The 14,256-nt window shown below is 41.9% G+C and overlaps 1 protein-coding gene across 1 annotated transcript; it reads right to left on the bottom strand.

Moving 5' to 3' along the window:
- Positions 1 to 7,700: 7,700 nt before the first annotated feature.
- Positions 7,701 to 8,633, bottom strand: LOC103306874 (olfactory receptor 5G9-like). The gene has a single exon (XM_008176344.2). The coding sequence runs from the start codon at positions 8,631 to 8,633 to the stop codon at positions 7,701 to 7,703; it is 933 nt and encodes a 310-aa protein (XP_008174566.2).
- Between the last annotated feature and the right edge of the window lie 5,623 nt (positions 8,634 to 14,256).

The raw sequence follows: 14,256 nt of genomic DNA, 5'->3' as shown, positions 1-14,256 counted from the left end.
ACACTTCAACCTGTCTGGCCACTCAGTAACAGATTTAAAGGTGGCAACTTTGCAACAGAAAAGCTTTACAAACGGACTCGAACGAGAAACTGCTGAACATGAATTAATATGCAAATTAGACACTGTAGAGGGGTGGTTACTCCACTCCTGCCTGAGGGATTTAAAACAGCCCTGGCAGAGGGCTGGGGCAAAGGGAAAAGCTACTGGGCTGATTGGGGAAGTAGCCACAGCTGGGATGCCCCAGTCAGGCCACAGCTGGCCTGTATAAAAAGGCTGGGAGCCAGGCACTCAGCAGTCTTTCTCTGCGTTCAGGGAGAGAAGGGCCTGGCTACAGGGAGCTAGATATAGGGTACCTGTAGTGGAGCAGGGCTGAGGAAAGGCTGAGGAGCTGGGAAGCTCCAGCCTGGATAGCCCCCGGCTGCGGCCTAGTAGGAGGCCAAGGGGTCCTGGGGGTTGTAGAGGGCAGCCCAGGGCTAGGCCAAGGCAGCAGGTCCAAACCCAACCTTGCCTGTGATGAGTGGCCTATACTGCAGTCTGCCCCAGGGAGCGGAGGCTAGTTGGAGACTGGCAGTGGCCTTATTCTGAGGCAAGGTAGGGATAGTGGGTGGGGGTTCCCTGGGAAGGGGAGACCCTAGTACTGAGGGGTGTACTGCCAGGGGGCAGCACCCCAGATACAAGGGCATTAGGGTCTGGGAGGGACATGGGGGCCAGAGGACAAGAGGATCACTGTCCTGCAGGGGGTGCTCCAGGATGCTGGAAGAGCTAATTCCCAGAAGAGACCAGCAGGAGGCGCTGCAGGGGTGAGTCCGCTTGTCTACAGACACCATTAAGTTAGGCTTGAATAGATACTGGGAATGGCTGAGCCATTACACACATTGAATCTATTTCCCCATGTTAAGTATTCTCACATCTCTTTTCAAACTTTCTGTAATGGGCTATCTTGATTATCACTACACATTTTTTTCTCCTAATTAGTTAGCCTCCTAGAATTGTTAGGACAACTCCCACCTTTTCATGTGCTCTGTATGTGTACATATAGCTCCTCACTATATGTTCCATTCTATGCATCCGATGAAGTGGGCTGTAGCCCAAAAAAGCTTATGCTCAAATAAATTTGCTAGTCTCTAAGGTGCCACAAGTACTCCTGTTCTTTTTGTGGATACAGACTAACACGGCTGCTACTCTGAAACCTGATATTAAATAGAGTTTCAACAAATTAGTCAAAAACAAAAGAACAGAGTTTAATAGATGAAGAATTTTTTTTTTTTTATAGAATGGGCCAGATCTTCAACTGGCATAAATTGGCCATACCTCCCCTGAAGTTAGTGGGTCAGATTAAAGAGATACGGAGAGAGGAAAGGGAGAAATGTGTGAATGAGCATCGGGCTGTAGAGTCAACGCACTCACTCTGGATTTAGGAGACCCAAGATCCAGTCCCCTGTGCTCCAGTGACACTTGTACAACTGGGAATCTGGCCAACTGACTTCAATGGAGCCACACTGATTTAGACCAACTGAGGTTTTGTCCCAAGGTGTTCATCAGTTACCTGAGCTGAGAATTTCCCAAACACAAGCTATCCACAGTACTACGCTCTCTGATGTAAAAATATGTAATTTAATTTATTTCAGATCATCATTTCTTGAGAAACTTCAATTTCCCCAACATTTTCCCTAGAGCTGTTTTCACCTCCTTGTTTTTCAGGCTGTAGATTATGGGGTTTAACATAGGGGTTAGGATGCTGTACTGGATGGAGAATATTTCATCCAGCACCACAGAGGGGGCTGAGCTTGGTTTTGTATACCGGAGAAAACCTGTCAGGTAGAATAAGACAACCACAATCAGGTGGGAGCTGCAGGTGGAGAAGACTTTACGCCTGCCCTCCACAGAGCGTATCCTCAGGATAGTCAAGATGATGTGAATGTAGGAGATCAGGGTGAGGAGGAAGGCACTTGATGCAAATATCATAGCAGAAGTAAGAAGACCCACTTGATTGGTGAGGGTGTCAGTGCAGGACAGTTGTAATAGAGGAGGGAGCTCACAGCTGAAATGATTGATTTGGTTGGGCCCACAGAAATGCAACTTCAGAGTAAAAAACAGTGTTAAGAAGGGCATAAAAGAAGCTTGTGGTCCATGCCCCACTCACCAGCAGAACACAGATCCCTTTGCTCATTCTCTCCATGTAACGGAATGGATCACAGATGGCAGCGTAGCAGTCATAAGCCATCGCTGAGAGAATGAGAATTTCAGCACCACCTGACAAGAAAAAGAAAAACATCTGGGCAATGCACCTGTCAAGGCTGTATCCCCACTTTGAACTTTAGGGTACAAATGTAGGGGCCTGCATGAAAACTTCTAAGCTTAACTACCAGCTTAGGTCTGGTCTGCTGCCACCATCCCAATGGATTCCCTCCCTGGGAAGCCTTGAGAAACCTTTCACCAATGCCCTGGTGAATACAGATCCAACTCCCTTGGATCTAAAACAAGGAAAAAATCAATCAGGTTCTTAAAAAGAAGGCTTTTAATTAAAGAAAAAGGTAAAAATCATCTCTGTAAAATCAGTATGGAAAATAACTTTACAGGGTAATCAAACTTAAAGAGCTCAGAGGACTCCCCTCTAGTCTTAGGTTCAAAGTACAGCAAACAAAGATAAACACTCTAGTAAAAGGTACAGGGTGATCAAGTGAAATCAAAGGGATAAGTAAAAATTTGACATCCAAACAAGACAGCTGCTAGTGATGCAACAAGTATTGAATAATTTTTCAGACAAAGAGCTGATTGACCTGATACATTTGTACTGAAAACTGTTTAGTTTCCTCTCCTCAGCTGTGTTTAATGGATATGTTTCTTCGGCATATAAGAGAGATGTCATCACAACATTATGTAACACTTGTTTCTTAATTGTCATATAGACATCTTGCTACCCAAACAGGGGCTTTTGAATGATGCTGAAATGCCATTGACACAAGACCCATCAGAGCTGTGACTTCTTCAGACATAGAACCTCCTTATGTCAACTGAGTACCCAGATACCTAAAACTATTCACCCATTCAATGTTGTTGCCATTACATGCTCTGTCGGCAGGTCATGAATAACCCTGGGCAAAAGAAATTGCCCATCCAAATTATTTGTCAAAGAATTCAGTGAATTCAGAATGAGTCCACAAATAACTCAAGGGTACAAAACAAGGCCAACATTCACAGTTAACGTTTGACTGACTAAGAAAACAACTGACATGGATCTATGCCTTTTTTAAGAGATCGAAACTGATCCCTACATTTCAGAACATTTTCCTCATGTGAATAGTATACATTTTTATTAATTGTTTAATGTGTCACATCATGATAAACTATCAGCATTATTTCTCTTTATACGGCTCTGTGTGTTGTTTATTCTTCCATCAGCATATATCTCTCTGACAAGTTGAACCACTTTTATTAGTGAAAAAAGAAAAGCTTTCAAGCGAAAAGGAAGTTCTTTTTGAGGTCACTGTTCAATGGTAGAACATACTCTGTGGGGCGGAGACTCCATATCTTGTGGACATGAAGTGAGCCAGCACCATATGGAAAATAAACCTGCATCAGAAGGACATTGTTTTCCCTACAAAAGGAAGTATGGGGCTTGGAGCTATGAAGCAGATGAAGATTCTCAGGGTCTGCTGAGTGGGGTTTGCTCCTTTCACAGTTCTGACTGTGCAACGATTGGTAAAGTTCAAGACAACTGCATCTTTATTCCCCCTCTAAGGTCCAGTGAGGCCACCCAGTCACAGGTTTCCTGCTCCCCAGTCATTATCTCTCTTGCGTGGAGACCTGCATCGCTCTTCCTTCTGACAGGGGTATTCCCATGCTGACCAGTTACCTGTTTTCACTGTGTTATTCCAAGAAAAAGATAATCTGCCTAACAGACCAGCTTCACTTCTCTTCTCAGAGAGATTACACAGGGATTTCCCTGTGGATTCATGTTCTTCACACCCTCACTTCAGAACAAAAACAATGTCTGACTCTGTGAGTGACTCATTTATCGAGTTTGTCTCTTTGAAGAGACCTTGCATATGTAATCAGACAGACAATCTCTTCCCAAAATGCTGCTTCAAAAGAAGGGTTTCCAGGTGAGTCATTTGCATAGGGCCGGCCCTAGACCAAATGGCTCCCCAGGGGAGAAGCGTCTTCAGCGCCTCCTCTACATTTGTTAAACTTTTGAATACCTTATTTCTTATTGCATTTGTAGCACATTTCATGATTTTGGTGCATGATTTGCATGCATGATTTATCCCTGTCATATAAAAAGATACATTTGCACATTAGGATTTATAAATCTGTATTTTGTTGCTAACAACACAGCTGGAGAAACATAGACATGGCCCACAGTCTTATTAGCCACTTAGAGACCTGCCAAGCTTGTACCACCATCCAGCTGTTTAGAGCATTACTTTCAGTGGCCTCTTTCTGGTCACAGGCTCACAGCAGTGCTCCTAAATCCTGCTAAGCCAGACTCTCATTGGAGAGAAGGGAAAAGGGGAGGGATACAAAAGAGAAGAAATAAAGTGGTGAAGGAAAAGGAGGCGGGGCGAAGGGGAGGAAGACAGAGCAAGAGAGAGTCTCACATCTCAGGTGGTATTTGGGATTTAGCTGGAGGCAGTGGTGGTGTCATCTTTCTCCCTTTCTCTGGACTAGTCTGTTCAGGACGTCTCTCAGGATTAGGATGAAGAAGTTCTGGGGTCCCAGGAAATGGTGGGCGTATCAGCCATGATGGTGACACTCACTCCAATAGCTAACTTATCTACCCAAACTCTCATTCTTTAAGAACTCCAAAAGGGACTGCTTCTTGCAATAGCCCATCCCCTCATTACTTTGCTCACCCATTAGGCCTGGTTTGATACACTGATTTCGGCTCACTGATTTTTCTGCATGATCTTTGCACAGTTTGTGAGTTCCATCAGGAGACCTTTTCCTTTGGACTAATTCAGTCTCTCTTTCTCCCTCCCTTGAGTGTCTTTTTCCCATTTGATATTAGAGGCTACTGTGACATCTGATGAACTGTCACATACTTTTTACAGTTGAGCTCACAATGAGGGTAAGTTTGTAGGCCAAATAATTACCCTCACAGATGGACTGCAGAATGTTGTATTTCCCCCAAATTACAGAAGGTTATTACCATCAATCGTCCATTAAGCACCAACAAAATACTAGTCTCTGTTCTTTAAAATGAAATTAAAGAGAGTGTATGACCCATATATATATATAATCTGGGCTGTGTGATACAGGAGGACATACTAGGGATCACAGTGGTCCCTTGTGGCCTTTGAAGCTATGAAATCAGTTCCTTGTTATACTTGGAAGTATACAAATATTAGAGATGATACAGAAATTTCCATCACACAGGAAGCTCCATATTTTGACATTTTGTTTAATCTTAACAGGGGCCAAAAATATGAAATCTCATGAAGAATGTCTAAACAGATGCAGAAATGCCTAAACATTTCATTTTTAAATTTGATTGGAACAAAATATTTCCTCTTGAAGTGTCCATTTCAAATGAAAACTTACATATTGAATTAATATTTTTGTGTACAATGAGCTTGATAGGAGTCATTTTATTGTCAATTTAAGTGAAAATATCAATTGAAAATGCAAGTTTTCATTTCAATTGGACATTTTGAAACAAAAGCTTTCATTTCATTTTGGGATGTCAAATTGAAATGGAACCTTCCCCGCACCCCAACAACAACAACAAAAAGAAATATTTTCCTTCAAAATTCAGATTTTCACACAGAAAATTTCTAACTTGATGTAAGAACACTTTCAGATTTTGTTATCCAAACATAGGAAAAACTTTTGACCAGAACTAACAAACGTAAAAGTTGTCCTCATTCCTGCTCTAAATAAATTACAGCCCAACAGAGTGACGCTTAGTAGGAAGGACACCCTGCAACCAGCTCTATTCATGTTTTGTGAAAAATGTGAAAGAAGAAATTCTCCCTGTGAAACTAGGAGGAGAGGGTGGTGTCTTTTTTAATGGGGACACGGAGTGCATTCTATTAGTACTAGGCTGAGATGGGAAGAGATATCGGACTACCAGTGGGCACAAAATGATTGTGTGATTCAAGGCAGAGAAAGGGATGGAAGAGATCAGTCTTCAATATCTTCCTCTCTACTGACTTTGTAACTGACCTTGGGCATGTCACTGGGACTACATTTTCCCCATCCAGTAGAAGTAGGGCACCTAACTTGCCCAAACTCTTTTGAAAATCCCACCCTGATGGTGGACTCTTCATTTACCCTAGACAACATCTCTGTAAGTCCAACTTTGACAAAAGGTGGATTCTGAATCATAACTTTATTTGCTGAGGCAAGATCCTCAGCTGACATATATAGGTGTAGCCCTGTTTCTTTCAGTGGAGTTATGTTGCTTTCCACCAGCTGTGGTGCTACATCTAAGGGTGAATTTCACTGGGGTGCATAGTCCCAGCATCACTTCCTATTATGTTTAGGATTTAAGTGGAAACTCAATGGTGAGGGAAATTTGAGGAATGCAAAATCACTTTAGAATATGGACACTATGGGCCAGATTCCCAGTTCATGTAAATCCACGTAGCAGCATAAAATCAATGGAACTAGGTGGATTTACACCCAGAGTTAGATTCACAAAGGGACGTAGCTGTTCTAGTGCTCAGCATTGTAGTGGATAACTTTTAAGTGATTTTTTTAATCACTCAGTTTCCAGAGCCTGAATTGGGTGGCCAGGCTCCCTACACAGAGAAAGGGAAGACATAGGCAACTAGGAATGGGATTAAAAAAAGCCAACATGACAGATGGTTCCTTAGCCAATGGGAAGGGCCAAGCAGAGGGTTGTGTTCTAAATCCCGCAGCTACCACAGGAGTTCAGTCCTTATCTCCTCTCGGGGAAGGCACCTCCTTCACCTTGGGACTCTCAGCTGGGAAGTCTCTAACCTCACCAAAGGTGGCAAAAAAAACATTATGAGAAAGGGGAGAGAAGAAGGAATTAGGTGGAGGAAACCCCTCAACTTTTATTCTAGCAGCTAGGGATGTAGCGGACATTCAAATGCCTGATAAAAACAAAGATTTTAAAAAGGGATCTGCTTCCTCCCATGTTGGTGCCCTAACCACTGCAATATGGGATACCTGATATGTGTCTCTCTTTATCTCTCCTAATAAAGCCTTATTTCCTTTGTGCATCTTGACCCAGCTGAAGATGACACTCATTATTAATTATTGTTGGAGACAGAGACATTAATAGGGATGAATCCTATAAGTACTACAGATATTAAATAGGGTTTTCTACAAAATACTCTAAAAGAACTACAGAATGCAATAGACAAAGATGTTCTTTTCATAGAACTGGCCAGATCCTCAAATGGTATAAATTAGCCATAGGTCCATTGAAGTCAGTGGGTCAGATTGAAAGAGCTATTGGCCCAAAGAGAGAGAGAGAGAGCATGAATGGCTCTAGATCCTGGTGCTTCTAGCACTCACCCTACATGGAGACCCAGGATCCTGTCCCCTTTGCTCCAGTGTCTCTTCTACCCAATGGGGATGTGGCCTGCTGAGTTAATTGGAGGCACATTGGCCAAAACCTCAGCTGGTCTAAATCAAAGTGTCAGATACCTGAGCAGAGAATCTCCCAAACAGAAGTTATACACAGTTCTATGTTCTTTGTGTTTTTTAAAAAAATAAGATGGACACTATCTGAGAAATTTGAATTTCCCCAACATTTTCCCTACAGCTGTCTTCACTTCCTTGTTTTTCAGGCTGTAGATAATGGGGTTTAACATGGGGGTCAAGATGCTGTACTGGATGGAGAATATTTCATCCAGCACCACAGATGAGACTGAGCTGGGTTTTGTGTACTGGAGAAAACCTGTCAGGTAAAATAAGCCAACAACAATAAGGTGGGAGCTGCAGGTGGAGAAGGTTTTACGTCTGCCCTCTGCAGAGCGTATCCTCAGGATGGTGGAGATTATGTGAATGTAGGAGATCAGGGAGAAGAGAAAGGAGCTTGATCCAAGTATGACAGCAGAAATTAGAAGCACCACTTGATTGGTGAGGGTGTCAGTGCAGGACAGTTGTAATAGAGGAGGGAGCTCACAGCTGAAATGGTGGATTTGACTGGGCCCACAAAAATGCAACTTGAGGGCAAAAACAGTGTTAAGCAGGGCATGGAAGAAGCCTATTGCCCATGCACCACCCACCAGCTGAAAACAGATCCTTGTGCTCATTGTGTCCATGTAACGCAATGGGTCACAGATGGCAGCATAGCGGTCATAAGCCATCGCTGAGAGAATGAAAGCTTCAGTAACAACTAAGAGGAAAAAGAAGAATATCTGGGTAATGCAGCCAGAAATAGTTTTGCGCTCTGCTAGGAAGTTCCTCAGTGTGTTAGGCACAGTGACCGAGGAATAGCAGATGTCAACAAAGGATAAATGAAAGAGGAAGAAGTACATAGGGATGTGAAGGTGAGAACCCGCTCTTATCACTACCATGATCACTATGTTACCAGTCAGAGTGATTAGGTAAATAAGTAAAAACACCAGGAAGAGTAAAATCTTCATCTGTGGGTCACTGGAAAGTCCCAGGAGGATAAATTCGGTCACCATGGTTTGATTTTTCATTTGCATTTATTCAGGAAATCTGTGACCTGGAAGACCAGAAAAAAAAAATGAAATTAACACTTATTATGAAAATAAATTGAAATAGTATGTGGATATCATTTGTTCCATAGGATGAATGTAAAAAGAGTTCTATTCCATTCCAAAAAATATGTGTTTTAAGTAGACTAAATTTAGAGAGCAAGAGAAAGAGAGACGTGAGATGGCATTTGTGTGTTTTAAATAAGCAAAATAAGCTGGATCCACAAAAGGACTTAGGAATCTAACTGCCACTTTAGACGCCTAAATCCTATAATCCCATCCTACTGGTATTCAGAAATTCCCTACTCAGCTCTGACTAAGGGATAGTCTGATGTGGAGCTCCCTCAGTCTCTCCTCTTGAAGCTGTACCTCTATGGATAAATCATTAAAGAGGCAGTGCAGGGTTAGAGGATACATAGTCTTCTGCATCCAGGGTGAGTGTTTAAGCCACCAGGCTATATAGGAATTTATTCTCTCTCTCTCTCTGCAATCTGGCTTTATGACTTCAATAGAGCTACAGCTGTGTTACACCAGCATGGGATCTGGAAGATTGGCTGCAATGAAACTATGTTGAATTTACAATAGCTGGACATCTTGCCAAATCTATGAAAATAATCTCCTTCTCCATTACAGTCTGTCAGTTGTTCTAGACTATTTTGTTGAAAACACTGTTTAATATCTGTAGTATATAATTGGATTCTTACATATTAAAATAATTAGGATTTTTCAAGAAGAAGAAGAAGAAGAATAGAATCATAGAACTGGAAGGGACAGCAAGAGGTCATCTAGTCCAGTCTGCTGCACTCATGGCAGGACTAAGTATTATCTTGACCATCCCTGACAGGAGTTTGTCCAACCTGCTCTTAAAAATCTCCAATGATGGAGATTCCACAACCTCTCTAGGCAATTTATTCCAGTGCTTAACCACTCTAACAGTTAGGAACTTTTTTTCTAATGTCCAACCTAAATTGCCCTTGCTGCAATTTAAGCCCGTTGCTTCTTGTCCTATCCTCAGAGGTTAAGAAGAACATTTTTTTCCCTTCCTCCTTCTAACAACCTTTTATGTTCTTGAAAACTATTATCATGTCCCCTCTCAGTCTTCTCTTCTCTAGACTAGCAAAACCCATTTCTTTCCCATCTTCCCTCATAGGTCATGTTTTCTAGACCTTTCATCATTTTTGTTGCTCTTCTCTGGACTTTTTCCTATTTGTTCACATCTTTACTGAAATGTCACACCCAGAACTGGACACAATACTCCAGTTGAGGCCTAATCAGCACGGAGTAGAGTGAAATAATTACTTCTCGTGTCTTGCTTAAAACACTCTTGCTAATACATCCCATAACGATGTTTGCTTTTTTTGCAATAGTGTTACACTGTTGACTCATATTTAGCTTGTGGTCCACTTGACCCCCAGATCCCTTTCCGCAGTTATTCTTTCTAGGCTGTCACTTCCCATTTTGTATGTGTGCAACTGACTGTTCATTCCTAAGCGGAGTACTTTGCATTTGTCCTTACAGAATTTCATCCTATTTACTTCAGACCATTTCTCCAGTTTGTCCAGATCATTTTGAATTATAATCCTATCCTCCAATGCACTTGCAATCTCTCCCTTCTTGGTATTGTCTGCAAACGTTATAAGTGTACTCTCTATGCATTATCTAAATCATTGATGAAGATATTGAACCAGACCCAGAACTGATACCTTCAGGACCCCACTCGTTATGCCCTTGCAACATGACTGTGAACCACTGATTACTCTCTGGGAACTGTTTTCCAACCAGCTATGCACCTACCTTATGGTAGCTCCATCTAGGTTGTATTTCTCTAGTTTATGAGAAGGTCATGTGACACTGTATCAAGAAGAAATGAATGTGACCAGAAAACATTATCTCGACACAGTGACATAATTTTGAAAAGAGGGGCCTGATAGAAAATTAATTGGACTTTTCCTCCTAAGTCACTTAAACTTCGACTCAGTGGGATTTTTGACTCTGTTGTCTGCACGTCTGAATATCAGGCTGTACATACAGTAGAGAAATTTTCCTGCCCTTCTGGAAGTGAATGACTTCAGTTATTAATGGAAAAGGGAATGAAATCAATGTTCTGTCCAATGTCAAAATTATGTTTGTCCCCATACAACACTAGAGAGAAACTGAACCTTTCCTCCATTATCAGCTCATGAGATAAATGCCTAAGGAAAGAGATGGACCTTGTACTAGAACATGAATGTCAACACAGGCAGATTCTGTGCACAGGGAAATTCAATTCCAAGGTTATTTTCCAGAGAATGCCCTTTCCCTGACCTCCCCCCCCCCCCGAATACAAACTACTGCACCAGCTGATCTCAGCTATCTCACTGCTGCCTTAAGAAAGAGAAAGAGAGAGCTGGGTGGTTCAAGTAAATCAGTTTCGCCAGCCATGGCCCCTGTGCTGTAACTGAGTCTGTGTGAGCAGACTGCTGCAGTCAAGTAGAAGTCAATGGGACTCTGCAGAGACCTACCCCTAGATAAGAGGGGCAGAATCCGGTCCTTTGAAATGAAAAGGATACAAAAAATAAAAAGGAATAAAAATATGAATCAACTCACCTGCCTTTTAAGTGCAGATCATAAATATGGTGAGATCCATTCTGACCTGGGATTTTCTCTTTTCTTAGTCTATCTACCTCCTTATTGATTTGTTTGTCTAGTCTGTCTATCTGTCTCTGGAATACAGCATCCAAGGAGATCCAATATTCTTTATCCAGAGCAGTGAAACCCCTCAAGGTATGTAGGGTTATCAGTGGGAGTGAAGCAAAGAGCTTTTCCTTAGCTGACTCCAAGACTAGGAGCTGATTCTTGAGAGTTGTTTAAATCCTGTCTTGTTCCCCCGGGGACAATCCCTGCAGTTCACTCTCAGTAACAAGCTTCTAGTAACATTGTGCTGGGTCAGCCCTTAAGCAATGGTCTGTGGTACCTAAGAATAAAAGCATTGAGGCTTGGGTTATCATATGCATACAAGTAATTTAGGTACCCAATGTCAGTGACAGTCAATTAAAAAGGCATGTATTTAGGCTGAGATTCTCAAAGCAGCTGAAGGGGTTAGATGCGCAAACAGCAGCACATTTCCTCTCCCTTAGACTCCTTTGAAGGTCCTAGTATTAGTGTATAATTACCACAAGTGCAGCAGAGGAGAAAGAATGGGGAATGACCAGCCATCCTTTAAAAATCACCAGTGGCTGGATACACAGGTTAAGGGATGAGAAAGGAGCAAATAGACTGAATAAGATGGCAGGAAAGAACAGGAGATGAGACAAAGGAGGAGCTTTTCTGAATACAGGTGGTAAATTTTTTCAGACAAGTAGTTTATTCACTGAAAAATGCAGTTTGGTTGACCCAATACTATTTGTGATTTTTAAAAAAAACCCAAATGATTTATACCAGGGTAAAACAGACAAACAAACAAAAACAATTAAAGTCACAAAGCAACACAGGACATCTTAGTGCCTCCCTAATACCTTTAACCTAGTGGTGAGGGAACTCACCGGGGTCATGGGAGATCCTCATGCAATTCCTTCTCGGTCTGATGTAGAGCAGAGATTTGAAGTTAGGCCTCTTATCTATCAGGAAAGTGCTTTAATCTCTGTGCCATAGGCCTTGCTGGAAACCTAAGCATAAGTAACTGTATTAACCAAATGCAGGGAACCAGAGTAGGCCTGTCTTTGATAGAATAACAAAGCACTAGGTAAGCATATTGCTGACCAGAGAACACGGTACAAACACACACAATCTCTAAAGTAGCTATGTAAATACATTCTTAAGAGATGGTACAAGAGCACACTGACCCCTGATAAGATAAGATTGGGATCACAGGATAATGGGTGAGGATGTTTTGTTCTAACTAGCAGGTACGAGGATAAGGGTGGTAACTAACAGCATCTGGAGTGTAATACGTAACTTTTTTGTATCAGTGTATAAAAGGAGAAGTCCAATGAGGGGCATCTTTGTATCGGTCAAGGGGACAGGACCCTGATGTCCCATCTTGTCACGGAAATACATGTGTTAGTGTCCCGTTAGACAGGGCACTAGTACCGTGCTTTGCTGACAATAAACCTGGCCGAGGGCCTTAGCCACCAAACGGAACCTGTGATCTTTCCTTAGGAATAACATTGAGGTCTGCTGAATTGGTAAGCTGCATTCCCTGCTCATGCAGCTGACACCGGAGCTCCAAGAACAGCAGCAATGAGCAGCCTTAACAACTCTCCACACCATGGTGGCATGTAGAATGGGTTTCCATCTTGAATTGTCCATTCCAAGTCTTCTTCCTTTCACAAGAGTCAGGATGGGATGATTTAGGTTTCTTAAATACCACAAAATTGCATCTTTCAATCTCATTCATGGTTGCACTGACTCTTTACTTCTTTCTTCCTCAGCTCTATAAACCTTCTGTAAAAGCATACAGTCTTCTGAACATTGCACATAACCCCACCATTGCAGTCGTCTTCTTCTCAACTAATTCAAGACTGCAACTTGCTGGGATCATTTAAGTATCTCCCTGTTTATGACAAAATCAAATCAATGGCTTTCAAGGATATGTCATAACTTTTGACACTGAAAACTGTTTAATTTCCTCTCCTCAGCTGTTTTTAATTAATATGTTTCTGCTCTGTATAACAGAGTTGTCATCACTAGCATATTGAATACTTGTCTCTTAGTTGTCGCATAGACATTCTGCCTCCAAAACAGAGGGCTTTGAAGGTCCTGAAATGTCACTGAAACAAGACCCATCAGATGTGTGACTTCTTCAGATATAGAAACTCGTGCCGTCAAACAAGTACCCAGATAGAAAATCCTATTCACCCATTCAATGTGGTTGCCATCTACATGCAGCATCAGTGGGTCATGAGCAACCCCTGGAAAAAATAAATTGCCCATCCCAATTATTTGTCAAAGCATTCAGAGAAACCAGGATGAGTTCACAAATGACTCAAGGCCAACATTCACCCCTAATATTTGGCGGACTAGTGAAATCCAGTAACATGTGTCTATGCCGTTTTGAAGAGATGAGAAACTGCCCCGTGCATTTCTGAACATTTCCTCATGTGATTTTAATACAACATTTTGGATTGTATAATATGTTTTGTCACAGTACACTATCAGCATTATTTCTCTTTGTTCCTCTCTGGGTGTCATTTATCCTTCCATCAGCATCTATCTATCTGAGTAATAAGATAGATGAGCTAATATCTTTTATTGGGCCACTTCTGTTGGTGCAAGAGACAAGCTTTTGAAATACACAGAATTTTTCTTCAGGTCACTGAGCAATGGGTAGGACATCCTCTATGAAACAGGTACTCCATATCTTGTGGACATGAAGTGGGAGGTAAACCTGCATGTTTTATTCGTAAGGTAAAAGCACTACAGAGAAAACATATAAAAATATGCTACACATATGCTAATAAGCTTACCAGTCATCACCCCAACTGCAGCCTGGGCTCTGGCAGAAGCTCTGGAAGAAGTCCCTCCTTAATATTAGCTCAGTGGTTCTGTTACTCACCCAATATGGAGGATACCCCTGGTTCAAGGACTTGATGAGAAGAATAAATTTAAATGGTGATTTGTCCCCTCCCATATG

This window comes from Chrysemys picta, chromosome 12 (assembly GCF_011386835.1).
Source record: "Chrysemys picta bellii isolate R12L10 chromosome 12, ASM1138683v2, whole genome shotgun sequence".
Classification (NCBI taxonomy): Eukaryota; Metazoa; Chordata; order Testudines; family Emydidae; genus Chrysemys; species Chrysemys picta.
The sequence above is the reverse complement of the archived record's forward strand: the minus strand, read 5'-3'. Positions and strand labels throughout refer to the sequence as shown.